The sequence below is a fragment of the Coenobita brevimanus genome, chromosome 1 (genome assembly GCF_032717465.1).
Source record: "Coenobita brevimanus isolate Jiangsu-jjx chromosome 1, ASM3271746v2, whole genome shotgun sequence".
NCBI classification, from domain to species: domain Eukaryota; kingdom Metazoa; phylum Arthropoda; class Malacostraca; order Decapoda; family Coenobitidae; genus Coenobita; species Coenobita brevimanus.
Genome location: NC_136954.1, coordinates 67,361,905 through 67,377,104, shown reverse-complemented (window position 1 = coordinate 67,377,104; position 15,200 = coordinate 67,361,905). Strand labels below are relative to the sequence as shown.

At 44.9% G+C, this 15,200-nt stretch overlaps 1 protein-coding gene across 3 annotated transcripts in view; it reads left to right on the top strand.

Moving 5' to 3' along the window:
- The window catches only part of mub (poly(rC)-binding protein mub), a 159,972-nt gene that overhangs the window by 30,201 nt on the left and 114,571 nt on the right, over positions 1–15,200 (top strand). For all 3 annotated transcript variants that reach the window (XM_080278906.1, XM_080278972.1, XM_080278929.1), the window contains exon 2: positions 119–333. In XM_080278906.1, the coding sequence (XP_080135032.1) occupies positions 256–333 (78 nt within the window). In that variant the 5' untranslated portion in view covers positions 119–255. The remainder of the gene's footprint in view (positions 1–118; positions 334–15,200) is intronic.

The following is a 15,200-nucleotide window of genomic DNA, read 5'->3' as shown; positions in this document are numbered from 1 at the left end:
ATATTTATTTTTTAGTGTACGTATGTGTGTCTGAAACTACCCTTTCCTTTCTCTCTCTGTCTCTATCTCTCTCTGGACCCGATTGATGACCTGGCTCTGTCCTTCCCCCTTTTTACAGAAGTGGTGCCCGCCCCTACTTGACCCCAGCCCCAGCCCCAGCCCGCCCCAGCCCGCCCCAGCCCACCCAGACCCAGCCCGGTGTGAAACCCATAGATACCCCCCCAAGTGTACATAGAGACGCAAGCTATACTAGAGATGGCTTCATTAGACAACAAGGGTCTGGGAGAGGGACCTGCTGCCTCCCTCTCCATGCGGTTGCTCATGCAGGGAAAGGTAGGTTGTCGTTTTCCCCTCCATTAGACCACTTAGTCCATTGCACAGTCCAGTTGCTTTTCTTCTCCTCTCAACCAATCCACTGCACAACCCGACTGCTCCTCTTCAGCACTCAGCCCAGTCTATCTTCATCCCTCCTTTGCGCATGCAGGGAAAGGTAGGTTGTTGTTTTTGCCTCTTCTTAGACGACTTATTCCATTGCACAGTACCATTCTTTCTCTCCTCCACCCATCCCACACCCGTATCTCTCTTGGTCAGTCTGTTTTCGTTCCATCTTTGCTCATGCAGGGAAAGGTAGGTCGTGGGTTTCCATAAATGTCACCCTCATTGCACACGCCAACTCAGCCCAGTCATCCTTGTGGGTGACCATAATTCTCCTTTTATCTCCTGTAAAATTATTAATATGACAGAAAACAGCAGCACAATCTTGCTTATCATATGCCTCTACGGGTAATAGTACTCTTTATAATATGAAAAAAAGTCTTGGTAGTGTTCGGTTGATGAAAAGGTATGTATTGCTTCATTCTCCTTAACAGTTATTCGCCTAGAGGATAGTGGGACTTTGCGACCATCCTGTATTTACTTTGCTTGTGTAGGGTGAGGCAAGGTGTGGTGTTCCTGTATTTCAGCGTCATTACACACAATAGTTACTGTTGACAAGTTAAGCCGTTCTAAGTGGCATAGGAGTCTTGGTAGCGCCTCTTCCTTTACGATTTGTTTTGTATATTACCCCTTAAGTCTCGTGGATGCATTATATGTAGGTTTAACATTGACCATCTTTATATCAACAACACGCAGGGGGATACAGAGGTGTAATGTGCAGAATAAATCGCTGTAGAAGAGGTGTTACGGAATCCCAAGAGCCACGTAGAATACTTCCCATACTTTCCTAACTGTGACCTGCTTGCTGTCATTCAGAGCCGCACCTATACACATGCAGGTAAAGGTAGGTTGTGGCCATGACATTCCTAGTTGTCAGCCTCACTGCACAGGTCCACTTCTCAAATCCGCCTGTCTTTACAACTGGCCTTCTGTCTAACTAAGGATCTCAGTATTACACATGCAGGGAAAGGAAGGTGAGTTATTCCTAGATGCACAGGATTACCCCTACACTGAACTCCTTTTACCTTAACTTGGCCTAAATTTGGCTTCGCTTAATCCTGCATGCGGAGCTGTAACAGTAGATCAACCATGGAGTATCATTCTAGACACGAAGAAGTGTTAATGGAAGGGTGTAGACCGCAACACTGTCTTCTCCCACAGAGCTGCGTGAAATAAGCCACAAAAAGGGCGAAAATTTGGGCCAGGTTAAGGTGAAAGAAGTATAGTCACCTGCCCACGTCCCTTGTTGACGGGCCTGATCACTCCACGTTATATTTTAATGTGACGTTAGTTTACATGATCTGATGTTATTTCTGTTGCTTTAACCATTTTCATTTTCCTTTTTTTATATATTTTTCTCCCTTTTTTTTTTTTATCTCTGCCTCATACCTTTGCAACATTTATTTCACAGGTTAACTTTGTCATCATTATTATTATTATTATTATTATTTATTATTATTATTACTGCTATTTTTTGTATTGTATCTTAGCCTTCCCTCTTATTGTGACCATTTCAGTTAAAACAGTGAAATAATTCTCTTCAGGACAGTGACATTATACGATATTATTTTACTGTGAGGTGTTAAGTGCATATTATTCCTCACACTCCACCACTGTGAGCTCTTTCATTACGTTCCTGTGAAATCATTAACCAGTATATTTTCTTATGTGTTTGTTTGAATTGTGTTTTTGAGTTTAATTATTAAGTCAGTTTTAATCTCCTTAGCTTATTGACTTATTTATTTAGCTGATTTATTGTGACATCCGTATTATTTTATTCAATCAGTCAGGTAGCCATTTTCTCACGCTGTTACACTTCTACCTTAAGTGCGACGTGTTCTCTCTAACCATGAACTGATTTCATACTCCTTACTTCCTTATTATTACCTTCGCTTATTTCTGTGCCTATTTTATTATTTATTTGCTTATTTATGGTTTATCTTTTCTGTTCGCCATGGTGTATCGTTGATCTTTATATGTACTTCTCCATATGCCTTATACTCTTCCTGCTACCCCAACTCCAGCCCCTCATACTTAACCATTTTCACCTTGTCATTGATCCTGTACCCCGGTGTATTTGTCCTTATACCTTGCCTTATACTGTGCCCGATACGCAGATTCTTCTCAGTATCATTCCACTTATACCATCACGTTAAAATCCTTGAATATGATTTGTCTGTACCTGTCTCCACCATAATATTCGGGACTTGCCTTATACCCTGATACCTGTTGCATTTTACTGGACTCGTGAACCTCATACCTGACACCACTTAGCAAACATCACCTGTCCGGATACCTGGCTCCCAACTGCTCCCTTATACCTTACCGTTTCAGAGCTGTTGTTGTGGCATACTTCAGGCAAACTTGATTTTTTTTTTTTTTGGTCGTTTGTATATCCTTATGTATGCTACCTAGCCAGATAATGATAGTGTGAATATGATGATGACTGGAAGATGATGATGATGATGGTTGTGGTGACTGGAAGATGATGATGATGATGATGATGATGATGGTTGTGGTGACTGAAAGATGATGATGATGGTTGTGGTGACTGGAAGAAGATGATGATGATGATGATGATGGTTGTGGTGACTGGAAGAAGATGATGATGATGATGATGGTTGTGGTGACCGGAAGATGATTTTTTTTTTTTTTTTTTTTTTTTAATAGATTGTCAGTATGTGGTTAGGGTGGTGGTGATGGTGATGACAGGAAGATGATGATGATGATTGTAGTAATGATTGGAATATGATTATGATTTTTTGCCTACTTTAATGCTGTGGTTAGGGTGATGATGATGATGGTGGTGAAGATGATGATGATGATGATCTAGAAAATAATACAGGTGATAGTGATTATAGTGATGACGCCACTGGAACGGTTGAAGTCTGGCTTAAGCCCTTTTTACGACAGGGGGGGCAATGGAGCTGCAAATGCATGTGCGTAAATGTTTACTCGTATGTACGTGTGTGCGTGTGTAGTGCGTTTTTATGTCTGTGTGTATTTGAGGGTAGGTGACGGTCAGTGTACGTATATACTTAGTAGTTCATGTGTATATTTGGACGTGAGAGAGAGAGAGAGAGAGAGAGAGAGAGAGAGAGAGAGAGAGAGAATAATTAGTCCCAGGCAAGGGGTAGGGCCAACCATTAATCTCACCCAAACTTTTAACTCAGCCCAAACTTACCTGATTTTCCAGCCTCCTCCTTGATTAGCCAGCCTGGGTAATTGGAGGTGTGGCGCGTAGATTCGTATCCCGGTAGTGTGTTTGCAGGGGTATTGTAGCAGTGGGGGGAGTAGATAGATAGATAGATAAAGAGGTAGATAGGTGAGTGGTGTGTGGGGGGGAGTAGGTGAAGAGGTGGATAAGTGGATCGTGGGGGGGATAAATGGATGAAGAGGTAGATAGATTAGTCGTTTGTAGATGAATAGATGGATAGAGATAGATAAGTAGATAGACACAGGTAGGTTTAAAGTGACTTCTTAATAGACTTACCCGAAACTGAGAAAAACTATTAAAAAAAAAAAAATCCCGAGAGCAAGTTGAGATATAAATAATAAGTAGGTGTGTAGCTATGAACTTATTTATGCTGCATTTGATGAGAAAAGTAGCGGATTAATAGGTGTGTGTGTGTGTGTGTGTGTGTGAGAGAGAGAGAGAGAGAGAGAGAGATCACCCTCGAAGAAGTGATAAAAACTGATCTTGGACACGCACGGAATAAGCCATTTAAAGGGACGGATCGATATTACTGACGAATGTGGGTTTAAAGGGAGGGTGCGGACGCGAAAGGACGCACCCCTTACCTCCCGGCATCCACCAATCACAGCGCCGCATTTACCTGGGTTTGGGTGTTGGTGATGAGTAGTGTTAATGTTAAGGAAAAAACAAACAATTGGGATATCATGGGGAATATTGGTGCTAATGATGATGCTAGCGTTGTTAATGATAATTGGGGAGATTGTTAATGATGTATATTGTGCGATTAAGTGTGGGATGGCTGGTGAATTGCGCCGTATATTTTTTTCCTTTAAGCCTAGACCGACATTATTCCGTTCCTGATGGGCCAGCCGTCCTCTTAGCCGTCAGACTTCTTTACATGTCACACCTTCGTCACTGTTAATCCTCCAACCAGTTTGAATACACTCTTTTCTGTTTCATTCAGGGCCGGTTTCACCAGTTCGGCGCTGTTACCTACCGTCCATATTGAATACGTTTTCGTATGTGTGGTATAGGGCTGGTGTAACTTCTCTGTCCACGTGGCCACCTCCTCCCCATCGTGGGAAGTTTACATCGCGGTGTGTGGATGTGCTGGTAATGTTGGTAATAATACAGTAACCCGCTGATATAGTAGTTATGCTGTGCCAAACACTTGTCTGTAGGTTGGTAGGCAGTGTGTGTGTTCAGCCTCTTCTCTCGTCCCAGCAGCAGGGGAATAGTAGCCAGGGTTTGGCACCGAACCAAGACTTGTTGTTACTGGTTCGCAGCTTTACTAAACTGCAGTAATAATACTGATATTGCGATGTATTGCTCGTATAATCCAGTAAAACTTAAGCCTACCACCCAAGCACTGAACAGCAGGTGTTGGTTCAGTGATCAACCCTGGCTACCACTTCCCTTTCAGCCAGTGGCAGGGTTATGGACCAGCAGAAACTACAGTAGGGCTGACGGGTGTTTAGAACAGTCATGAGCCAAAGGTTGGCTGTATTGCACCACATCAACTTTGTTCATAAGGCATGATGCCCTTCTATCTCCCAAACGATTATACATACATACATATATATATATATATATATATATATATATATATATATATATATATATATATATATATATAACAGATATTGCAGGAGTCAATTATTTATACTGGGCTTGAGTGAACGTGTATCTTCCGTGGACAGGGTCGAGAGAGGGGGGGGTACTTGTTCACCTGTTTATTACGTGTTGTAGCGTAATAGTTATGTCGTAATCACACCTGTAATCTGTACACATAGCAGTCACACCTTTGCAATGCTCATTAACTCCGTCTTTGCGAAGACATCTTTGTTTTTGCTGTTTATTTTTGCTACGGCAGACGATTATACTCGGCCAGAGGAGGTTAGCAGCTGTCACCTACACACTCTTTAATGTGTGAGACACCGAACACTTAGTTTACAATGTGGTGAAAGCTGTGCCACGATGAAATCATGCTATCATGTAAACAAACATCATGTAAACAAGCATAGGCTGTCACTTAGCCTGTTCAACACTGTCTATCCATTGTATTAGCCAAACAGCTGCAGTGGTTAGGGATAATAACCGCTTTGATTAACCAACTTGACGTGACCGGAGTTGTTACAGCCCTTCCCTTGTCACTGTACCACCCAGATGTGACGTTAGATGATTGTGTTGCGGTATTAGTGATGAAGGCAACCTGCAGTTAGATGGCTGGAGTGCTTTGAGGAGTGCTGGTTATCGACGGAAGGTTATTGTGGTGTTAAAACTCGGAAAAGCAGAACGACAACTGCCCAAAAAGGATTACCACATGAGAGAGACACTGCAACTCTTTAAGGATGCTCTACTGAACAGCGTTATTCATGGATCTCACAGTGAAATTGGGCATGGAGGGGAAAAAAACAGAAAACGACACCTTCTCCTAAGTGTGGCAACAAAACACGCTCACCTTTGCAACAATACGTCACGGTGGGAGAGGTGTGCAGAGAGAAGGTGCAGACAGGAAGCTGGGTAGGCAATGCAAACTGATATATATAGATTCTCTGCACTTTTTTGATAGTTTAGTATCGATTTTGTCCTAAGAGATGTACGATAAATATTTGATACATTCTAGGTTTGTAGATTTTTGAGTACCGTAAACATTTTTTCTTTACATAGTTTACCCAGTTCATAAAATGGGCAAGATTCAGTTTGCCTAGTATATGAAATGGGTTATTTGACAAACTGGGCGCCACACGTGTATAGGTTAAGTATCGGCTGTAGACCTCATTACGGATGAATATTAATTTATAAATACATTACTGACGGATATGATGATCAGAATCTGCACTTGCATTTGGTACCCTGTTCATGGATATACTGCCGACTGAAAGTTTTACGCCTACGGATATACACAGCTCCGTAATGGCCTCAGCATACATAAATACGTAACGGAAGGTTCTATCCATATCCATTTACATACATAGGCAGTGGACTGGTATACATATTCAATGACCCTTACCGACTTATTCTCTGGCCATGGATATATATAGATACATAATAGACTTAGATGCCTATTTCCTAACACCAGCCTCTTTATATGGCTTTGGAATCCTTAGAAAGAGAGAGAGAGAGAGAGAGAGAGAGAGAAAGGGGGTGAGGGCTGCTAAGGTGGTAAGGTATGGGAGGGGTAATGAAATGGGGAAGAGGGGAAACAGTTAAGTGTTGGAAGAGGCGGAAATTGAAGGGGAGAGAGGAGGGGGAGAAAGCAGAGAGAAGGAATGGGGAGAAGGAATGTAGGGGAGGAGGGGAAGTTTAGGAGGAATGGGAGGGAGGGAAACAGAAGAAATAAATGGGAGAGAGGGAGAGGGGAAGGGAGGGAGGGTGGAAGTAAGAGAGGGGATAAAGGGAGATTGGAGGGAAGACAGAGGAGGAATGAAGGAAGGGGAAACAGAGGGAAGGAGAGAAATTAGGAAAGTAAGGAGAAACTGGAGGGAAGAGGAGAGTGGAGGAAAGAAACAAGGAGAAATTGGAGGGAAGGGGGGATTGGAGGAAAGTAAGCGGACGGAGGAGGAAAGAAGCAAGAGGAAATCGCAGGGAAGGGGAGATAAGAGAGGGGAGGGGGGAGGGGAGGAAGGTAAGTTCATTGTGAGGAGGAAATTGAACGAGACTGGTGTGATAACCCAGGGGGAGGGGAGGGAGGGGGAGATAAGGGAGCAAGGGGAGGGAGAGAGAGGGAGAGAAATGAGTGAGAGGGAACGGAGAGGTAGGTGGGTAGGTAGGAAGGGAAATGAGTCTAGGGAAGGAAGAGGGTAGAGAAAAGTGAGGGGAGGGGAGAGGGGGATAGGGAAGTGAGTTAGAGGGATAAAATGAAGGAGAGAGGCTGAGAGGTGGATGGGGAGAGGGGTAGGGGAAGGTAAGTGTGGAGGGAGGAAAGCAATAAGTGATAGAATGGGGGGAGAAGGAGGGAAGGGGTGGAGGGTGAGGCTGGGTGATTATAGGAATAGAGAGAGAGAGAGAATTAAAGATACACGTAGGAAGCAGAATTCAGTGCAAGACTAAGTTGTGGGAAAACAGTAGAAGAGAGGAAGAAAAATCTGGAGAGGATGTGTGTGTGTGTGTGTGTGTGTGTGTGTGTGTGTGTGTGTGTGTGTGTGTGTGTGTGTGTGTGATAGAGAGAGAGAGAGGGGGGGAGGGGCTTGGAGAGAGGAGGGGATCTTAAATGCATGCGTAGTAGGAATGTGTTAATATAGAAGGGGAGGCGAGTAAACATAGAAAGTGTGTGTGTGTGTGTGTGTGTGTGTGTGTGTGTGTGTGGAGGAAGGGGAAGCGTAAAGAGAGTAGAGAGGAGGGGGAAGCATAAAAGGGTTGGGAAAGGGAAGAGACAGAGGGAACTAACCGGAGAGAGAGAGAGTGAGAGAGAGCTTGGTACGGAAAGAGTTGGAGAGAGAGAGAGAGAGAGAGAGAGAGAGAGAGAGAGAGAGAGAGAGAGAGAGAAACTGCATTGTGATGATAGTAAGAGAGAATTTGACAAAGTTGGCAAGAGTAAGAGAGAGAGAGAGAGAGCATCATACCTGGCCGTCCATGCGACAGTGGTTTCAAGGTAGGCTGGGACTATGATACCTGTTTTATGAGTTCAAAAAGAGCGACCGTGTAGGAATAATAAGAGAGAGAGGGGGAGAGAGTAAAGAGGAGAGAGGAGTGGCCGATGGAAGAGAAAAAATAGGAGATAAAAGAGAAAGAGGAGTGAAAGAATTCCCTCTAAATGGCAGAACTGGAGGAAAGAAAGTGAGGAAGAGATGGAGGTAAAGAAAGAAATGTTTAACAATTGATATGGAAGAGAAAGACTAGAGAGTAAGGGAGGGAGAATGGTAGGGGGTAGGGACAGAATGGTAGGGGGTAGGGATAGAATGGTAGGATGGAGAGACAGAATGGTACGAGTAGTATGGTGGAGAGAATTGTGGGAAAAGAAAGACAGGAAATGAATGACAGGAACGACAGTAGAAAGAAAGGAGGGTAGGACAGGGAGAGGCGGAAAGGAGGGAGGGAGGGAGAGACAAAGAGAGGTAGAAATGAGAGACAGAAAGAGAGGAGGGAGAAAGAGAGGTGAGAGAGGGAGAGAGAGAGAGTATAGCTGTGTGAGTGTTATTGATTCCTAGGGTGACTCGCTTCGCCTGGCATCACTGATCTCTCTCTCTCTCTCTCTCTCTAGTGTGTGTGTGTGTGTGTGTGAGAGAGAGAGAGAGAGAGAGAGAGAGGGAGTTAAACCTAATGATCCCTAGGTGGTGATCAGGCCCATATCCCTTCACTCCGATGACTCAGGTACCCATTCTTGCTCCCACCAGACGATTTTCCTCAGCGTGACGGAGATTTGGCGAAGCGGGAGGGGGGGGAGGGGTTAGATGTATCCCTAATTAGACCCTTCAGTACGAGGGGCCATTTGTAAGCTGAATAGAGGGAGGCCAAAAGAGGGAGGCTTGATATATGTGCTGAAGTGGGAGTATGAGAAGGCAAGAGAGGGGAGAGAGAATGAAGAGAGTGAAAATAGAGGGAGTAGAGAGAACAAAGAAAGAGAGGAGATTCGAGTGAGAGTAGACGAGGTATAAAAAGAGAACGTAGAAGAAAGAATGAAAATGGAGGAACAAACGAATGGAGAGCAGGTATTAGGAAGAGAGAAGATGAGAGGTGAGGGTAGAGACATAGAGAGAGAGAGAGAGAGAGAGAGAGAGAGAGACGAAGAGAGGGAATGCGGAAAAGAGAATAAATATAGGAGGAAAGTACAGATTTGTTTTAAGAGTGGGTAGAGGCTTTAAAAGAGAGGGGAGAGAGAGAGAAGAATGTGAAGAAGGTTAGGAAACTATGTGGAGAGAGAGGGGGGGGAGGGAGGAAAGAGGAGAAGGGAGGGGGTGAGGTATTTAAGAGATAGTGAAAGGGTTTCTTGGAGAGAGAGAGAGGCTTGGAATGTTTCTTAGTCACCACAACTACCACCATTGCAACTTCTACTCCCTACCACCATCGCTACCACAACTACCACCGTCACCTTTAATACAACTACCATCATCTCTACCACAGCAGCCACCATCAGTTACACCACAACTACCAACATTCTTAACCACAGTAACCAGCATTCTCAATCACCGGTACCACAACTACCAACATTCCCATAACCACCACGACAACCACATCGGCACACCATCATGTCCGTCATTATTCTTATCCCTGCCATCACTACCACTATACACAGCTACCACCATCGCAACCACAGTACCCAGTACCCCCATCACCACAGTCGGAACTACCACCATCGCTGCCACAATTCTATCTCCGTTTCTTTCCCCCCCCCCCCCTCCTCTTCCCTCTCATCATTCCTCCTCATTTTCCATTTTCTTTTTTAATATTATTGTTCGTCCTGTTCCTGTCCTCCATTTTCTGTTTTTTTTGTTTTTTCCCTTCTAGTTAAAATTCTGTTCCATTTCTCCTTTCATTCATTTTCTTTTCATTATTTTTTCCCCCTTTCCTCACTTCATTCTCCCTTTCTTTTGATTAAACCCTTCTTTCTCTTGTACCCCCGTTTCTTCTCCCTTATTTCCTCCCTGGCTTCTCTCCCTTCTTCATCCGTTTCCTCCTCCCTTCTTTCCCTGGCACTGTTATCTTGCCATTCGCTTTATTCTTTCTGTTTCTCGTATTTCTCTTCCTTCAGCTTCCCCTCCCTCTGCCGGTTTTCCTTCCTCCATCTTCTTGCCCGATTTCTGTCCCTCCCTCTTTCCTCCTGTCTGTTTCTCTCCTTCCTTCCCTCTTTGCTCCTGTCTGTTTTCTCTCCCTCCCTCTTCAGCTTCCCTCCCTCTGCCCGTTTTCCTTCCTCCATCTTCTTGCCCGATTTCTCTCCCTCCCTCTTTCCTCCTGTCTATTTCCCTCCCTCTTTCCTCCTGTCTATTTCCCTCCCTCTTTCCTCCCGTCTGTTTTCTCTCCCTCCCTCCCCCTGTCTATTTTGCCTCCCTCTTCTCCCTCCCTCCCTCCATCTTTGAGTCTGTTCCGAAAGCGAGGCAGTGATTTACAATAATATCTAAGGAGGGAAGAAGGGGAGGGGGGGAGGGAGAGGTGAGAGAGAAGGGAGGAGGGAAGGTGGGTGAGAGGCGAAGGAAAGAAAGGTGAGACGCGAAAGGAGGAAGAAGAGAAGGATAATCGGAAGGTGAAGGAGAAGGAAAGGCGAGAGGTAATAGAGGAAGAAGAGAAGGAGTGAGGGAGGAGGAGGAGGAGGAGGAAGAGAAGGAAGCAAAGAGGGGGCAATAAAGGAAGAGGCAGCAAAGGAAGGAAGAGGAGGCGAAGGATGATGAGAGGTGGAAATGGAAAGGAAGGTGATAGGTGAAAGAGAAAGAAGAATGAGTAAGCACAGAAAGAAATGGCAGGAAGAAAGGTGGAAGAATGAAAGAAAGGAGGGAAGAGAAGTGGAGAGGAGGAGAGGAGGAAGAATGACCGAAGGGATTGGAAGAAGAATGAGGGGGTGAGGAAGAAGAGGAGAAAGAATACAGGGAGGAAAAAAAAATAACTTGATGGGGGAGAAGAATGGGGAGGAAGGGAAGAAGAGTTGAAGGAAGATGAAGATGGAGAGAAAGGGGAACAAGGAGAGAGAGAGAAGGGGGGGAGGGGGGAGGCATAAAATGAGGGTGAGAGAGTGGAGGGAAGGAGTAGAGATCAAGAGGATTTACACCATGGAGAGAGGAAGAGTGAAGATGGAGGGGAGGGAGGGAGAAGGAAGAAAGATACCGTAGAGGGGAGGGGTGAATAGTGAAGGGGAGGGAGGGAAAGAGAAGGGAGGGTGGGTGAGATAATGGAGGAAAGGAGGGAGTGGGAGTAGGAAGGAAGGGAGAGAGAGAGGGGAAAGAAGGGAGAGAGAGGGTGGGAGGATGAGAGAATAGAGGAAAGGAAAGAGGGAGGGTGAGGATGTGGAGGAAGCGAGAGAGTTGGGGGAAGGGAAAGAGAAAAGAGGGGGGTGAGAAAATGGAGGAAAGGAGAGAGTAGGGAGGGAGAGAGAATGGAGGGATGAAGGAGAGGGAACGTCGCCCCCCTACAAAGCCTCTCTTCTTCCCTCCATCTTTCTTTTTTTCTTCCCTCCCTCTTCCTTCCTTTTTTTTCCTCCCTCCCTCCCAGCCTCTCCTCTTCATATATCTTCCCCTCTCACTAGCTTTTCTCATCTATCAACATTACCACAATCTACCAACATTACTATTAACCACAATCCGCCACCGTGAACCAGGAACTACCACAATTGACCAATCTACCAACATTACAGTTAACCACAGTCCGCCACCGTTAACCAGAACCTACCACAATTTACCAATCTACCAACATTACCATTAACCACAATTTACCAGCCTACCAACATTACTATTAACCACAATATACCACAATTCACACTACAAGCATTATTTTCCGTAATCCACCAGTATTTGCTCATTCCTGCAAGAATACCCTCATCCCATCTTTAAACGACAGAGTTATGGTGATGATCATGCGAAAATAAGTTATGGTGATGATGATGATGAAGCGAAAATAAAAGTTATGGTGATGATGATGGTGGTGGTGGTGATGATGATGATGATGATGGTGGTGATGATGATGATACTAAGTTCGCCACAGTTTGATGATGATGGTACTGCAGCACACCACAATTCTCCACCACAGTTCACCACAAACCTACCCCAGTTCACCACAAACCTACCACAGTTCACTACAAACCTACCACAGTTCGCCACAGTCCATCACCGGAAGATATTTATACAAACTATTTTTATTTTATTGTATTTTTTGATCTGGCAGAACTATGGAACTCTTGTATGAAATTGGAGCCACAGTAATGAGGCAGGAATGAATCTCCTTGGTTACTAGTCAAATGTACCTTCCCGTCCGACTACCCCTGACCATCAGCTGGGCTCAGGGGGAGTTACACAGCTCCGTTAGGTGAAAACAGACGGACTTGAGGAACGAAGGAGTTAATGAAGTCTTGCGTTTAATCCCCTCAATAATAAATAAATGAATAAAATAAAATCGGCAGGAAATAGTAAGAATAAAGATGTCACCGGTCTGACGAGAACTACCAGCATTCAGCATCTATCAACATTCACCACTATCTCTAGCTACCACCATCGTCCACAGTCACCAACATTACTCACGCCCAGATTTACCTACCATCATCGTCCACAACCAACCACAATCACCAGCATTTCTATTACCGCACTCTCGCTACCACTATCGCCCGCACGCAGTCTACCACAATCACCAACATTACTCACGCCCTAATTCATCTACCACCATCGCCAACAACCTACCACAATCACCACCAACCTTGCTCACTCCCTAATCTCCATCTACCATCGCTTACAGTCTGATAGGTTTAACTCATCTGCTCGCCCTACCATCATCACTATCTACCACAATCTTTTAACATCTTTTAATCTACCTCATCAGTCTACCACCATTCACCACAGTCAAGTGTTTATTACCAGTATTACTCAGACCCACCACATTTCGCCACAATCTACGACCTCCACCATTCACCACAATCTACAACTACTCATCGCGATCCACCACCATTACGTACCCTAATCTAGCTACCACCATCGCCCACCACCATCGCATTCTTCCACCACCACTATCCTTCTACCACAATTTCCACCAGCAGGCAACCCACCAACATTTTCTGGCCTTTATTTACACTTTGTGAGTTTGTGTTGTGCCACCCCGAGGACACACACACACACACACACACACACACACACACACACACACACACACACACACACACACACACACACACACACACACACACACACACACACACACACACACACACACACACACACACACACACACACACACACACACACTTTCTCTCTCTCTCTCCTCCTTTCTTATTCTTCCTTCCTTCATAATTTTTCAGCTGTTCTTCTTCCTTTCCGTCCCCTTCCTCCTCTCGTCATACCTTCATTTCCTTCCCCTCGCTTCTCTTCCTTCTCAATACTTCCTTTCTTCCGCCCTTCCCCCATTCCTCCCTCCATCTCTCCCCGACACTTCCCTCCCTTCCTCTCCCTCCCTCACACATTCCCCCCTCCATGTACATTCTCTCACTCTCTCTCTCTCTCTTTGAGTCTTCTTCCACACTCCTCTTCCATTATCCTTTCATCCCATCCGTCCTTTACCTCTTCTCTTTCTCTGATCTCTCTTCTTCTCTCCCTCCCTCCTCTTCCTTACATCCCACATTCCTCTCCTCTTCCCTTCTTTCCCATTACTTCCTTTCCTCTTTCTTCTCCTTCCCATCCCTCTTCTTCTTCCTCTCTTCCCTTCCTCCTTCCTCTCTTTTAGTTCCACCTCTCTGTCGCCCCATATTCCCTTCTTATTTCTTCTTCCTGCCTCCACTCTCCTCCCTCATTCCCTCCTCTCTTCCCTCCCTCCCTCCACTGTCACCCTGTCTTCCTCCATTTCTGGCCCTGTGCCTTTCTCCCCCCTCTCCCTCCCTTCCTTTCCCTCTCCGTCCCCCTCCTCTCCCTCTCAGTTCCCTCCTCTCCTTTCTCTCCTTGACACATGTACCCCTTTTCTTTCTCCTCCTTCCCATTCCCTCCCCACCCCTCCCCTCCCTCACTGCTTACTCCCCTCTTCTCACACTCCTCTCCTCTTTCCTCTCTTTAACACGAGTATACCTCTTCGTCCCCTTCTTCCCCATCACTTTCCCTTTCTGTTTTCCTGTTTCCTCTGCCCTTCTTGTTTCCATGTCGTTCATTGATTTTGCATTTTCTTATATATCTCTCTCTCGTATCTTTTCATTGTATCATTCATTCTGGCGTTTACCTCATTCCTTGGTACACGTTCCGTTTTGCCGATTACCGTCTCTTTCGAATTCCTACCCCCCCCCCTTTTTTTTTCCTTCTTTTTTTTTTGGGGGGGGGGGGACTTACCTTCTACCTGTTTCTCATTTTCTTATCTCCTTTACCTTCATTGCTCATCTGACTACCTGTACCCCTTTCCTTCTGCCTTTTCCAGTGCTTATTCTTATATCATCAGTGTTTCTCATTTTTCTCCTCGTACTTTCTGCTTTCCAACTCTCATTCATGTACCTTATCATATTGTTTATTTAATTCCTGTCTGTCTCTGTCGCTGTCTAGTTGCTGTCTTTTATTTCCTTTTTATTCTCCTTTTCCCCCCCGTCTGTCTGTCTATCTGTCTGCTGTCATTTATTCCATTTCTATTTTCATTTCCTGTCTCACTATATATCTTTCCATTTTTCTTTTTTCCTTTTTTTTTCCTGTCACTGCCTGTCTGCTTTCCTTTATTCCATTTTTTATTCTCATTTTTAATTCATTTTTACCTAATTGCTCATACCCTGTGCCCTTGCCAGCGTGTCTTTATGTTGCTTCCTCTTTGTCTCTCTCCTTCATTTTATTCAGTTCCTCCTCCCATTTGTCTTCACCAAGCCCTCACCTCTTGCTTTAATCTTATTCTGGTCTCGTTCGTCCCCCCCCTTTTTTGTTTATATGTTGGTTTATGCGTGATGTTTAATCTTTACAGGCTTCTTCATTGACTCCTG